Source organism: Callospermophilus lateralis, chromosome 13 (genome assembly GCF_048772815.1).
Source record: "Callospermophilus lateralis isolate mCalLat2 chromosome 13, mCalLat2.hap1, whole genome shotgun sequence".
In the NCBI taxonomy this organism is placed as follows: domain Eukaryota; kingdom Metazoa; phylum Chordata; class Mammalia; order Rodentia; family Sciuridae; genus Callospermophilus; species Callospermophilus lateralis.
Genome location: NC_135317.1, coordinates 94,873,976 through 94,889,636, shown reverse-complemented (window position 1 = coordinate 94,889,636; position 15,661 = coordinate 94,873,976). Strand labels below are relative to the sequence as shown.

Genomic DNA, 15,661 nt, shown 5'->3' with positions numbered 1-15,661 from the left:
GCATGCTAGGCAGAGGTATACTTGGCTCATTTTATTACTTCAGAAATGTGTTTAGTGTCTAACATTTGTGAAGTATTGAACCTTCCTCTAGAAATATGAAGATGACTTACAGACCCTGTTTCCAGAAGTTCACCTAGAGTTGATTGCAGTTGACAACTTGTGAATAATCATCAGGGGGCAGTGAACCCAGGCCAGATATTATCTTTATAGCCCTTCTATAAGTAGATTTTGTCATCTTCATTTTAAAGATAGACAAGACTTAGATAAGGAAGTAGCATGTCCTAAGGCACACACCTGCTAGATGATAGAGCTGTTAGCCAGCTGTTTAGCACTATGACAAAATACCTGAGAAAATCAAATAAGAGGAAAAAAAGATTTGTTTTGGTTTATGGTTTCAGTCTGTGGTTGACTGGCTTCATTGCTGTTGGGTCCATGGTGAGGCAGAGCATCATGGTAGAGAGGGTGTGGTGGAAAAGAGCTGCTCATCCCTTGGCTGCTGGGAAGCAGAGAGGAAAAAAGGTGGGACAGTCAGGGACAAGATACAGTCCCTAAGGACATGACCCTAAGAAGTCATTTTGTTCAACTAGGTCCCACCTCCTACCATTTCCTCCACTTCCCAGTTGTCCATTCATTGTGAATCCTTCAATGGATTAATCCATTCATGAGGTTAGAGCCCTCATTGTACAAGCATTTTCCAGAAGCCCCACCTCTGAACATTGCTGCATTGGAAACCAAGCCCTCAATATAGGAGCCTTTGGGGGACATTCCAGATCCAAACTATAACCAGAAAAAATGTGAGTGCAACCTGGTGAGACTCCAAAATCTGTGCATTTCTTATTTAAGCATAAAGCTATTTTGTCTGCACTTTTGAGATCAGAGGACAGTGTAGGTCAGGTTCAGCTTCATAGAGGAGGTAAATCACTAATTCAGCAAATATTAATGAGCACTCGTTATGTGCTACGTATTAGAGATGCAACCATATTGATCTCCAAATCTCTGATCTTAAGAGGATTGCAGTCTCATGGAGAGGTAGGATGGAAACAATTATAAAATTATATCATATGTCCTACTCTAGGGGGAATCCCTGAACTGGGCTATTAGAAGATATGGTAATCATCTGTAGTCTGCTTTTCTAAATTGGAGACAATACTGGTACTGGGTCTGTTGACCTTGCAGAATTGGTTTGAAGATTATTACAATAAAATATGTGGAAGCACTATGCAAATGTATGCCATTTCTAGTGTTTGGTAAGCAGTGTACATTTAAAACCAAAGTGTCCATAACAAGTGAAAGTGCATGAAGTTTAAACCCATAAATTTGAGCTTAGGGAGGACACTGGAATGAGAATGAAAGTCAGGTAGAGGTGGGGTTACTAAGAAAAGGCATCCAGTTGAATGCCAGCTAAAGCTCATAGGTTAGTCATTCCTGTAAAGGCACATGTCATAGTCTTCATGATTCTTCTCCTGAGTCCTACGTCCTGTCTTGGTATGAACTTCTGTTTTTCTGAAAGTCTTCCTTGACACCCTCAGGTATGATTAAGTACCCCCTGCCAATGTGTTCTAGAAGAAGTCCATTATTCCTCTGTCCTGGCACTTATAACATGCTCTATTAGAGATGTCTATGCATTTACCCTGTCTTTATACTGACCTGTAAGCTCTTCTAGGCAGGGACCAGATCCCTAATGCCTGATGCAGTGCCTGGCACATAGTATGTGTTCAGAAACTATTGTTGGACTGCATGAATTGATGGGTCTTGTCATTCATATGACTTTAACAATGTGTCCACCTTTAGGCCTTCTTGGAGTAGATAACATGAGCAGGGCAGTTTTTGCTGGTGTCTGACCTTGCATTTGAACTACCCGACTAACTGCACATTCAACAATTGCTGAGATTGTATTACTCCCTGCTTCATATCCCTCCGGATTTGCAGACTTTAAATGGAAACCCATCTGTCTGGAAGGAGATGGCTTAGTGGTCTCCCTGTCCATAATACAAAGCTAGACTAAATGGAGCCACACATTCAAATCCCAATAGACCTGAGTCGTCCTTCCAAGGTAGATAAATTGGACACTGTGCAGCTCATTACCCAGTGTCAGTCTTCTGGCTGAAACCTTAGAAGCAATGCTATCTCTAGACATTAAAGATCCCATAAACCTTTCTTTAGTGTAGAAGTTTACCTTAGTACTCTAAGTTAAATTTCTTATGTATGGCTTGAATCCCAAAGAAATGAAAAACTTGACTATGAATTCATGTGGTCTGTGCATTATCATGTGGTTTATGGAATGCTTTAGGCAGGCTATATATATGTATATGTTATGTAGGTCCCTTTCCTGTCATCTTTGTTGATCATTCTTCATATGAAGTGTGTAATTCTGGGTGTGAATCCTCAACACAATTATAAAAAATGAAATCAAGGTACTTAGGTTCTCAAAAGAATCAATGAGAAAAACTCCTGGGCTCTGTTTCTGGTATGTTACTCCTGGGCTTGTACTGATTTATAGTTTGGTAACCTTAGTTGTAAATGACCTGTCTTCTACTTCTGGGTAAATGTCATATTCAACTTCTATAATATTATGATCCAGGCAACATAAAAAAAAAATCCTTGGTTTTTCTTTTAAAAATATTAGAGAAAATGCTTCTATTTCTTCTCAATGATTATCTTCAACTTGTAATATCCTTATGATTTCTGAAACTTAGATAATTCTAAGCAGTGAATCTTAGAGGCCACAGATTTCAAAACAACAGAAAAGCAAACTATCACCATATCTTCTTGTGATTCTCCCTGGTCAAATTAATGTAACAACTTCTAGAAAGCCCCAGAAATTAGACTCTGGTGGAGATATATGTTTAGTGAAGCTCCAAAACATGTTACCTTCAAAGCTGGAGCAGGAGACTGTTAGAACTGTGAAGACCTGTATCAGTAAAAATCACCAGCAGCTTCTGAACTTTTAATTTAACCAACATTTATTGAAAGGGACCCAGTACTTTGTAGATGAGGTCCTTTTAGACCTATTAAAGAGTCCCTCTGAGGCCCAGAACAATTTGGTGAAGGCATTGGGCTCTGCTAAAGAGCTAGAGAAAAGGTCAGAGTCAGGGGAGAAATTTGCACTAGACAAAAGCTAAGAGGACAGAGATGGAAAGAGAAGAAGAGAAAGGAAAGGAGTGGGACTTCGGTGGAGGGAAAGGGAAGGATTTGGAATTCAACCACACACAGGTGGTGATTAGCATCATGGGACTGGATTGCATTTACAAGGATGTGAGTATATCGAAAAGCAAGAAGATGACCTGGGCAGAAGAAGAGTCACTTAAGAGAGGCAGGAGGAAAGAACCAGAGTGACGCCATCACAACAATCCATGAAAAGTTTCAAGAAGGCTCAAGGGATGGCGTTGTGAGGCAGTGCAGAGTAGGAGATTGGGGCCAAGGAAGGAAAGAAACTAGAACCCCTTTTTGGATGTGGCAGAGAGTGGGTTTTCATTTGACACCTCATTTGGAAGAACTGGCATTAGTCAGTCTTTTTAAAAGTGCTGCCCCCAAGGATGGAATCTCACTCTCATGAAACGTTGAAGGCATGGAATCAACAAGGCTTCTAGTTCCCCATTTCAGGGCTTTCTGCCTCCTACTAATGAGGAGGGAGGTGTGGTCCTTTCACCTGTGTTGTTCTGTGATTCTTAGGAGCTTTTTTGACTTTTAAGAAATCCTTAGAAAGAAGTTTAATATTTCTGCCAAAGTTTCCTCTGCAGGACCATCACATTAGAAAGACATGCACATTCATGTTCATGTCAGACAACATGGATTTTTCATGCAAGCAAGAATTTGAGAGGACTCGGAATCACCTAGCATAGGAAGTGGCACATATCAGGCTATCACCATGCATCCCCAGGGGGATCATTAAATGGTAGCTGTCCTTATTATCATTTGTGATAGGGAAAACTGAAATAGGTAATGAGTCACAGTGCGTTCCAACCCTGGTGGTGTACTGGAGACCTCAGTTAAGACTGGTTAATGATAGACTATGTCTGTGCCTTACCACCATCAGCAAGACCATGTTACTGGAAAATAGCCCTCTTCTAGTTGTGCAGTAGTGAGAGTCACATGCTAAGGTAATATAATAAACCCAGGAAAAACTGACTAAGGAGAAACTAATGTAGAGGTTGTACACTACTGAATTGTGAAATTTGCCTCCCATTCATGCAGTTTCTGGAAAACGAGAACTTAACAAGACCCTGAAACCACAGACCCGAAACACTTTGTGTGCAGTCAGCAAATTCATGATTAATCATGTCGAAGTTTGTTGTTACAGTTGACAGGAGGAGAGCAAGGGTAGCTGTCTGTCCTCAGGCGCCCGGAGGAAGGATAGATGGGTAAGAGGTTCAAACCTAGGAGGCAAAATTGATTGGGGAAAGGGGACCAATCTGTGAAGGTTTAGCTTTCATGAATTGGTAATGTGCCAGCATATTGGACTTCCTCAGAAAACTTCCAGTACAGCAGTTTTATTTAGCTAAGAAATACCACAAAATTGGGTCCCTTTTCTTTCACAGAATGCTGGCACATCCATTTCAGGCCAATGTCAAGAAATTGTAAAATGTACAGAGGAAGAGATCTTCATTTTAGGGATATAAGATCACTTTGAGTGAAATTTGAAATGTATAAAAATGTCTCTATTCCAGGAATCGCCTGCCTTGTAGTGATGATCAATTTCATAAGCCAAACCAGATACTCTTTTCACAGAGCAGGATGATCCAGGACCATGGGGCCTCACACAGAGGCCACTCGCCAGCTGCCAGCCAGGCATTTGCTTAACACAGCCTGCCGGACTGCTGGACGGCTCTTCATTGCACACACTCAAGACCTGTGCAGAGGATGTCAAATGTGTTCCAGAAACTAGGTGCCCCTTCACTTCTCTCTAAGTGGCCTCCTCCGTCACTGGGCTCTCTATGTGCTCTTTCTTAGGAAGGAACCTCCAAGTTTGCAAATCTGGACAGCAGTGTGAAAGAAAACCAGAAGCGAACTCAGAGGCGGCTCCAGCTCCAGAAGGATATGGTGTGTCCAGCTTTGTTTCTCCCTGAGAGCCCACAGGAGAGCGGCCTGTGGCTGTGGCTGGGCGGCAGGGCGTGCAAGGCACCAGCGTCTTTCAGTCTGCAGGGCTTCCAGGCTTGACTTCATTTGTTCTTAGCAGCCCTGGGAGTTCTTTAGGGAAGATATTTTTATTCCCATTTGACCCAGTAGGAAATGAACACTGAGAGCTGCAAATCATGTTTTCTGGAAAAGTTCTGTTCTGACAGTGAGGGCAGGTTTGCAGCAGGTGCATCCGCCCCACTCACTCCTGCATTTAGGTGCTGGGGCCCGCTTGGCCTAGCAGCCTCCTGGGCTTCCTGCCTTCCTCAGCTTTTGGCAGATGATGGCCAAGGAAAGGGATTGTCTGCGAGCAGGAGGATTTGGTCTTTGTATTCGGAGATCATTTCATTTCTTCCCAAATGCTATAGACATTGCCCAGGTCTTCTTGCTAATCCCAGGGACTAACCAAACCTTTCTAGTTTTTCAATACTCAAAGGAGTATCTAACCTCTCTTCTTAAAATTGAAAGATATTATCATTGTTCACTGTATTTTTAAACTCCTAAGTTTTAGCATAGAGGTGGGGAACCAGAAATAGGAGATTAGAGACTGACAAAATAAATATTCTCATCCCTGCCTTCAAAGGATTTTCTCCTTCTTTGGAAAGCTGGACATAAATCAAAAATATTTTGAATGCTAGGATTCTTCTGTAATATAAAGCCTATAAAACTCACAGTGTTTCAAACTTTCGTGGTTGCTCAAAGGCAAGTTAAAAATAGCTGTTACCAAAGTGGGGGAAAAGATTATTTTAGTTCAGGGTGAGACCTTGTCCATATAATGAGAAGGACAAACTGCAGCTGACAGTGAGTTCCTGAAGGACAAAACCCTTCTTGGTGTGAACTGGCTGGGGAAGTGCCAGCCTCGTGCCAAGCGGCCTGGCCTTGCCCCGGTTGAGGCTGTTCCTGCCAGAATTTCCACAAGGACCTTAATGCATTCAGGATGAGATGTCCTTGGAAGCCTCCTTTAATGTTCCCTGCAGAATGGTTAGTGCCTTGGTGGCCTTGTGAGATGGACACAGATGAACTGCGGTCATGTATTGAAGCACTTCTACCTTTACTCCAGCGGGCAGTTTTGAAAACTGAATTGCCTTTGAAATAATTGCAGAGGTACAGAAAAGTTGCAAGAATAATTACACAGAATACTCTAAACCCTAAAATTTCTGTAAACCCTTCACCCAGTCTCTCCCGTTGCAAGCTGCTTCTGTAACTTGGCGTGTCTGTCAATACTCAGAAGTTGACACTGGTGTGGTACTGTTCCCTAAAATTCAGATTTTGTTTGGATTTCACCAGTTTTCCATTAGTTCCAGGACCCATCCAGCGCAGGACACTGTGATGGCCATGTCCTCCCAGGCTCTTGTGGTTCATGATGCCTTCTCAGGCTTCTCTTGGTTATCATGACCTTGAAATCCTAAGGGGTACTGTTCAGGTATCCTGCAGAATGTCCAACAGTCCGGGTTTGTCTTTGCTTTTCTAGTGACTAGACTAAGATTATAGGTTTTTTTGAAGAATGATAAGAAGTGCCCTTCTTGTCACATCATATCAAGGAGTGAGTGGTTCATCTGGTGTGACTCTGATGGTGCCACTGCTGATGTTGACCTTCATAACTTGGTTAAGGCAGAGTTTGCTAGGTTTCTTTCTTTAAAGTTACTGTTTTTCCCTTTCTTGCATTCTTTGAAAATAAGTCACTAAGACTAGTCTGAGGGGCTATTTTAACATGGCACCCTATATACTCTTGTGATGCACACTTATCCATTGTGTGGTGGCCCACTCTTTACCAGTGGTGAAGCCACCACTGTCCAGGGCCATTCCAAACCATCCCAAGTGTCCCTACACTCTGAAAAGTGAACAGACGACCCACTTACCTGAGTTAAAGCAAAATGTGAAACCCACTGTGAACACATTTGAATGTATGCCTGTGATTTCCTGGTTTTGAGACTTGATTGTCATGACTTGAAAGCTAGACTTTAGATCATGACGTTCTTTTCCTATTTGTGAAGGGTTTTCAGAATTTCCTGTCATGGAGGTTACCACTCATAGCCCCATAGTCATAGTCCTTGAACACGTCCAAGTCCTCTAGTGTGAAGGTCACTGAAACCCTTAAACTTTTCAATAACAATAAAGACAGCTGTTCTGTGATTATTCCTAGGGTGTGATGCAGGGCACTGTACCCTACTTGGGCACCTTCCTGACTGACCTGACCATGCTGGACACTGCTCTCCAGGACCACATCGAGGTGCGCTTCATGCAGGCAACACGATTGGGCCTGTAGCTTTCTTCTTAGATTTCTAGAGAGAAATTTGCTTCTGTTACTCTCTACTGGGAGCCTGTAATGTGTGTGGTATTGTGCTGGGTGCTACAAGAAATACAAAGAACAACACCAAAAGATAATACCAGCTGAGTCTCAAAAGCTAGTGGAAGGAAGGGTATATCAAAGTAGGCAGCAATCAATAGAAATAGAGAGTTTTACAAAATTGCGGGTAGTAGTGATTAGTAACATGAGAGGCTGTAGTGAGAAGGCCTTGCTCACACATGGCCTGGAGCAAGATCTGGGTGTGGAGGCTTACGCTGCAGGCAGAGCTGAAGGAGCAGAGGACCCTGGCATAGGAGTAAGTCAGGAGTGAGGCAGCTTTGTGAATTTTCAATTCCCATTTTTTGGTATTTTGTATTGCCGTCTGTTCTGGGGTGTACCCTTCTACTCCTTCCCTCTTTTTCTTCTGGAACATGAAAAGAGGTGAAAGCCAGTCCAACAAGCCAACTTTGTTAATAACTAATAAGATGTAAGTGGGAAAGACATTAGATATTTGAACTGATATTTAAGGCTTGCTGTGCATTTAAGTGAATTCTGCTTTGTGGGTTGTCATAGCTTCATTGTATCCTAACTAAAAAGAATTGTATGTCACTTCCATGCTTGTCCTCAGTGTTGGGGACATGTCCATTTATTTTGTGTTTCCTGGAGCTCTGGTCTCTTACCACCCTCTGCCTTAGCTTATCTCAGGAAATACCCCTCAGCGTTGGGGAATTTTGGGGAGTGACCAAAGATTGAGAAGTTAAATTGAGTTGAGCCTACTGAGAATAGGAGTTGGCTGGGGAGGATGAAGAATTGAAACTTAACTTTTCATGATGCTGTGCCCAAGTGACTTCCCTTTTGATAAACCATTGACAATTTGGTTTCCAGCATGAGTCAGTGACCATCTGTTTTTGTTGCTTTTGATCAAGGAAACAAGTGTAATGGAATATTTACTCATGCGTTCGTCTTCACTGGTTCTGCAAATATACTTGGATTCTGACTTGTGATATTTCATCATTACTATTTTAGTTGATTTCATACATTTTAAAAGAAAGCATAACCTGCCCATTATAAATGAAAAGAATGTTTTTGCTTTTTTCTTTCTTTTTTAAACTAGGGCTTGAACCCGGGGCCTCATGTTTACTATGCAAGTGTTCTACTACTGGGCTACATCCCTGGCCCTTTTTGAAAAAATTTGAAAAGAGTTTTGCCAAGTTACCCATGCTGGCCTTGAATTTGTGATCCTTGCCTCAACCTCCTGAATACCTGAAATTGCAGGCATGTGCCACCGTGCCCAGCTAAAAGAATGTTTGTTTTTTTTTAACCAAAAGATGGTTGTCTTCCTCATAATATCCATAATTATAGGATCATTAGTAATTAGGCTTGGACCGGGGGTTATAGCTGTTTGGTAGAGCACTTGCCTAGTACATATGAGGCACCAGGTTCGATCCTCAGCACCTCATAAAAATAAAATACATTGTGTTTATCTACTAAAATATTAGGGTTTATCGTTCCTTTCATCTATTTTAATGTGATCTAGAACAACATTAGGCTGTGTTTCAAAAGTAACTTGGTTGGTCACCTTGTTTTTTTAAAATTTCTTTCAGGGTGGACTGATAAACTTTGAAAAAAGGAGAAGGGTAAGTAGAGGTATTCACGGTGGCTTTTCATTTTACTGCATCTGGGCATAAAAAAAAATAAAAGAAGCAGAAACTTAAGGGTTTTTCTGTAGAGGCAGAAAAAAAAGAATAAACACTTATTGAACATTGATCATATACCACTGTGCTTGGCCCATTCCTATCCATTAGCCTCCAAGAGCCCTGTGAGGTAGGTCTTGTGACCCTCAGTTCAAAGGTGAGGAAACCAGGACTCAAGGGATTACATGACTGGACCAGAGTCACCTGGGAACAGAGCCAGGTATAGAAATATTTTCCTGTGGCTCCAAAGCCCATTATGAAATGAGGGCTAATTCCTCTGCCCCTCATCCTTTTTTTTACACTTAGCTTCAGCAAAAACAAATTCACCTAGTTAATAACAATGTACTGTGTACTTCAGAACTGCTAAGTGTTCTTCCAGATAAGAGCGCGGGAGTAGTTCATAGGTCGACGGCCTGGTTTAGTCATTCCACAATGTATACATATTTCAAAACATCATGTTGAATATACTATTTTTTATTTGTCAATTGAAAAATAAATTCATCCTAGTAAGAAGAGAGGTCTCCTAAAAGTAAATGATATAGAAGAGCTCACAAAGAAGGTGACCTCTGGAAGGTCTGCTTGGGAGAGGAAAAGAGATATCCTTTGCTGTTAAGTGCAAGCAGTTATTCTTTTCCTTTCCTCTCAGCATAGCAAGGCATGTTCACTTCAATTTGAATCTTTCTCTGGATAGAATAGTTATGAACTGTGCTAAAAAAAGATAAATCAGCTTTGGAGGTTTACTATGGTTTTTGTCTCAAATGTTATATTTAAGAAGACATTTAAATGATTCGAGGGAAAATGAGTGAGCAAAATAATTCACCCCATGGTGCTCTCATTTCTTTGTTTTGTTTTATATTGTTTGCAAAATTGAAACTAGGATTAAACCCAGGGATGCTCCACCACTGAGCTACATCCCCAGCCATTTTTATTTTTCATTTTGAGACACGGTCTCATTAAGTTGCTGAGGCTGGCCTTAAACTTGAAATCTTCCTGCCTCTGCCTCCCAAGTCACTGGGGTTACAGGCATACACTACAGTGCCCTGCTCTCTGGTTTTCTTTTTTTTTTTTTAACTCATTCATTCATTCTCTCATTCCACAAATATACTACCTAACATGGGGGCTTGGGGGTTGCAGCATAGAAAACCCAGAGCTCCTACCCTCATAAAGTGTATCGTTCAGGATGGAGTTAGGCAAATTTATAGGTGGTTATAAAGCCTGATAAAGGCTGTGGGCAGAAGTAGTGGATCTTGAAGAAGCACATAGGAAGGACATCTGTCCCTGATCTATAGGGTCCAAGAAACATGCAGGAGAAAATGACATTGGAGTCAAAACCAAAAGAGCATAGGCATGATAACCAGGCTGGGTTCATCCTTAACAAGACACTGAACACTTTCTGTCACCCACAGAGTATACTTTATTCTCTAACATGACAATAAATATTCCTTGGCAATATTGAGACCAAGAGCTGGGGCCACTGGATGGAAAGTTGAGACCCAGAGGATCTGCCAGTCCTCGTATTACTTCTCGTGGCCTATAATGATGTGTTTTTGTTTTGTTTTTTTTTCGAAAAATTCTGTTATGCCTTCCCAGTAAACCATCTTTGTACTTTGACTTCAAAATAAGCCTAGATGATAATCATTTTTCTTTTAAGAATAAGATGTTAAACATTTGGAAAGTCTGAATATAAAACCTAAAGCTAAAGCTTATACCCATTGCTGACTTAAAAAATGAATAATTGACACATATATTGAAGTATAAATAAGTTTGGACATAATAATATACTTGCTTCTCTTGTGAGCTTTAGAAGACTTAGTTAAATGATTTACTGGGATAGTAAAAACCTAAGGATTCAGGAAATCTAAACAGTCAACTTTATGAGACCTTGGACTGTTTAGACATTCAACCCTACCAGAACTTATTTATTGAGGGTAAGTAAGGGTTGAAGAAGCTGGGGATGGGGAACAAATACTGGAGTTCAAGAATTTGTTTTCTTTTAAGAAATAGAAAAATTTCACATAATTTACAAAGAAAATGGAAAAGAGAGAAAAGACGCCATTATGACTGGGTGGTGACTAGTTTGGTTGACCTTGGCGACTTGTTTTATTCATATGAATTAATTTTTCAAGAAGAAAAGAGAGTGGAAAATTAAAGCAGACAGGAACTTCAGAGATTCAGAGATAGATTATTTTCTTATATTTTCTGCACCGGGGATTGTACCCAGGGCCTCCTGCTTGCTAGACAAGCCCTGTACCTCTGAGCTACACCCCTACACTCCAAGTTAGCAGTATTTCAGAGTCTGCTTAGATGGTTTTCTGCATATATTATCCCAAGGTGTTATATTTTCATTTAAAAGGTCTGACTTGGTTGGCCTTCCTGTTCACTTCTTTTGGTTGTTTTGTCTGCTCTAGGAATTTGAAGTGATTGCCCAAATAAAGCTCCTACAGTCAGCTTGCAACAGCTATTGCATGACCCCAGACCAGAAGTTCATCCAGTGGTTCCAGAGGCAGCAGCTCTTAACAGAGGAGGAGAGGTAGGCTGCTTGTGGTCTGTCCGGGACTGGGGTGTCAGCCTGAGGAGCACGGCCTCCAGTGCCTCCCTGGGTGGCCGCAGCTGGGATCTAGGTCCTTGGTCTTCAAAGGAGCATGGCATAGCAGGAAAAGCAGGACTGACATTGTGGGAGGGCGTGCCTTCAGAGTCTTGCTCTGCTACTTTCCTACCCTGTGGCCTCGAACACATCTTTATTTTTCCTCATCTTCTGGATGCTCATCTGTAAAGTGTTCCTTCTGAGGCTTAAATGAGCATATTTGGGAAAGCACTGTCAGATTATGAATTATCACTTCTACCACTAGTGAGGTCACTGTGTTTGTCACAAGTGTTAATTGGGGAGCTTTCAATCCAGGGAGAGAAAGTGATGCATGAACATTTGAAATATGGTGCAAAGTTCAGTGCTGCAGAGCCCACGGGCAGGAGCATGTTCTGTACCCAAGGAGGGAGGAGGATGGAAGGTACGCGGGCATCACACGCAGGCTGGCTGGAAGGGGGAGACCTCACCAGGAGAAGCAGGGAGGATGCTGCAGACAGAACTGAGCAGAGGTGGGGCCGGGCTGTGGCTCAGTGGGTGGAGCGCTTGCCTGGCATGTGTGAGGCACTGGGTTTGAGTCTCAGCACCACATATAAATAAATGAATGAAATAAAGGTCCACCAACATCTAAAAGTACATATTAAAAAAAAGAACCGAGCAAAGGCCTGGCAGCTGACAGGCATGGAATTGGAGGAGTGGTGAGGACTTGGTGTGGGCGTGGCAGTGCTTGCTGAGCATGGAAAGGCGCCAGTACCCTAGTGCTCTGGCTGTTGGCCCAGCACGGGTTCAGACCTTACCTGTAGTCTGGTGGTTACACCACTTGTTTTTGCATTTTTAGTGGTTGCGGGAACAATAAAAACAAGAGACTAGTAATATGACATGAGGCAGTTTTTTGAAATTCAAATTCCAGGATCCATAAATAAAGTTGTATTGGCACACAGCCCATTCATTTACATCTTATCTATGGTTCCTGTCTGGCTTTACAGACAGTCGAGTAGCTGCACAAAAACCACATGGACCGCAGGCCTAAAATACTTACTATCTGGTCTTTCCAGAAAAAGTTTGTTATCCTACTATAGACTGGGGAATTTCTTTGGAAGTTTATTGTAGGGAAGAGTGAATCTGCCTGCAAAGTTAGTCTTTGCCAATGAGGAGTTGAGAGTTAGAGGAGTATTAGAACTATTGGTGACAGTGTTTGGATTCAAACTCAGGGCTCCTTGATTTGAAAACCTAAGATCTGAAGGTGGCTATGGTGTCAGGCCACATTTCCATGTGCTTTATATCCAAATACTTCTGCTAACTAGACCTACCAGCTTTTGTGAGATAGGCATTTCAAATCAGATATAAATTCCTCTTGTACTCTGGCCTGGCATATAGATTTCTAAATCTGGAGTATTTTTAATTTGGGATGTTTTGATGATTAAGAATTGTATTTATAGTCATGTATATATATCTTTACAGATAACGTAATTGCCTATGTCTGATCACTGAAGGTAGATATTTTACAAAAATCTCTTTTATTTCCTGGAGAGAAGAACAGTCCTATATGCATGTTTACAAATACACAAAGTAACTAGACGGAGGTAGTAGAGAAGAAACAGGAGGGAAGTGATGGAGGCCGACTCTTCCCCTGGCTTAGCAGTGGGAGAAAAATGATCAGAAAATAGAGTGGAGTCAGCTTTTGATGCTGTCACATGTACAATCCTGGTATGTGAAGCTTGCAGAACCAAATGGCCTGAATCCAGGTGCCAGTGGGTGGGATGAGGGGATAAGCCTCACAGTGTAAAATTTTAAAATCTGGCCAGTAAGTAAGTACCCTCTGACAGTCAGAGGTTTCCTCTAAAATAAAAACCAATAAATCATGTGAATTTAAACCTGTTCTTCAGTTCTCCAACTTCGACCTCATCAGCACCCCTCTCTTTCCTAGTTATGCCCTCTCCTGTGAGATTGAAGCAGCTGCTGAGACCAGCACCACCTCTCCCAAGCCTCGGAAGAGCATGGTGAAGAGGCTCAGCCTGTGAGTACCACCCAGGGCTCCTGTGGCCCAGGAAAGGTCTCCAGCAGAGTGGGGAGAGGAAATGTATCCAGCCAGGTCTCCATGAGTCAGGGTAGAAGTGAAGGACACTCAAATAGTTGATCTTTCTGTCATGAGCTCAGAACATTTGTTAAATGCATTCATTCCTCTCTGCTCCTTCCTCTGGTGTGAACCTCCATCATCTCCTGTGTAGACCACCCTGCCAACGTCTTTGTTGTCTCCGGTCTGTCCCCTTGCTCTGGCTTGCGTTCTCCACTAATAGCCTGGTGATCTTTTGAACATCGATGATGTTGCTTCCTTTCATAGAAACCTCTGAAGGTATTTTGAATAAAACCTAAACTCCTGTTTCTGTCTTTTAAGCTCTGTTACCTTGTCTTTATCCTTGATGCTGATGTCTGAGGATCTTTCTTTAGATGCATTCATAATTTTTCACGAATCTAGCAATGAGTTTTCTCTTCCACAGTTATTTAACCCTTCTACTGAGTTTTTAATTTCAGTTATATTTTTCACTTGGAAACAAAATTTTTTTCAAATTATTCTCTCTCTTTTTTTTTTTGGTCAGTGGCTTGCTCTAAATTCTTGTTTTTATTTTCTTCCCTTTATGTCCTTAATATTTTAAATCATACTTATTTTATAGCTTGGTCTTTGGTAGACATGCAAATCTTTGTTGAATGAATGAATAAATTACAAGTTTTTTTCTGACAGTTCTCATATCTGAAGTTTTCAGGAGTCTAAACCTGTTGTTTGAGCCAGGTGTGCTGGCTCATACCTATAATCCCAGTGGCTTGAGAGGCTGAGCCAGGAGGATTGTGAGTTCAAAGCCTGCCTTAGCAACTTAGCTAAAATAAAGACACAAAAATGGCTGGAGATGTGAATTCAGTGCTTAAGTACCCCTGGGTTCAATCCCTAATACCAAAAAATAAAAAAGTAAAAATAAACCTGTTGTTTGTTATGCCTATTGACTTTCCCTTTGAGTGGAATACTTCTTTGTATGTATTTTTATAATTTTTATTGTGGGGGCTGGAGATGTGGCTCAAGAGGTAGTATGCTCGCCTGGCATGTGCGGGGCACTGGGTTAAATCCTCAGAACCACATAAAAATAAAAAATAAAGATGTTGTGTCCACTGAAAACTAAAAAAATAAATATTAAAAAATTCTCTCTTTCTCAAAATTTTTTTTTATTGTGAGCTCATTTTTATCAGGGAATTCTCTATAGTCTAGTTGTGGGTATATCCCTCTAGAAAAATTTCTTTTTCTTTTTCCTCCTCTCCTCTCCTCTCCTCTCCTTTACTCTGCATTCCTCTCATCTCCTCTCCATACCTCTTCTCTCTTTTCTTTTCCCTTCCTTTATGTTCTCCCAGGGATGTCTTGGCTTGAGAATTCCTAACTTCTAGATCACATAGGTAGCGAATCCGGGTGAGGTACAGGCCAGGCTCATACATAGTTTCCAGGGAGACATTTTTCTTCCATCCCAGACAGACAGGCTTCCCTGTGTCAGTAGGAAAACATTTTTCTAGGCATTCTCTTTACTGAGAGTACAGACTTTTGAGGACCCTGGCTTTATATAAGGGGTTTTGGTTTTAACTCCCCACCTTTTATAAAGCAAATCCCTCATCTCTGAGTCCTCTGTCTGTGTTAAAACCCATGATCAATGCATGCTATATGCATATATGGCAAATCACACTGAACTCCATTAATAAGTATAATTAATATGTGTTTAATACATTTTTAAAAAATATGCCACACTTTTGCCGTAATTCGTGCTTCCCATTTAGCAGAGCAGCTGGAGAAATAGCTCACATGCTTCCAGTTTTCAGTTTCTTTTCATTTATGTCCTGTAGGGATGTCCCTTACTGTCTTGCAAACTCAACTGAAAGGAGTTTTAAACACTGTTTTATAGGGGAAGGGTTTGGGTTATCGTAGGTCACCAGATAGTTGGAAGCTGAAGT

At 41.4% G+C, this 15,661-nt stretch overlaps 1 protein-coding gene across 1 annotated transcript in view; it reads left to right on the top strand.

Annotated features, from left to right (window-relative positions):
- The window catches only part of Rgl1 (ral guanine nucleotide dissociation stimulator like 1), a 111,919-nt gene that overhangs the window by 81,285 nt on the left and 14,973 nt on the right, over positions 1–15,661 (top strand). The window contains exons 10-14 of the mRNA XM_076873043.2: positions 4,951–5,040; positions 7,259–7,345; positions 9,007–9,039; positions 11,505–11,626; positions 13,605–13,694. Coding sequence (XP_076729158.2) covers positions 4,951–5,040; positions 7,259–7,345; positions 9,007–9,039; positions 11,505–11,626; positions 13,605–13,694 — 422 coding nt within the window. The remainder of the gene's footprint in view (positions 1–4,950; positions 5,041–7,258; positions 7,346–9,006; positions 9,040–11,504; positions 11,627–13,604; positions 13,695–15,661) is intronic.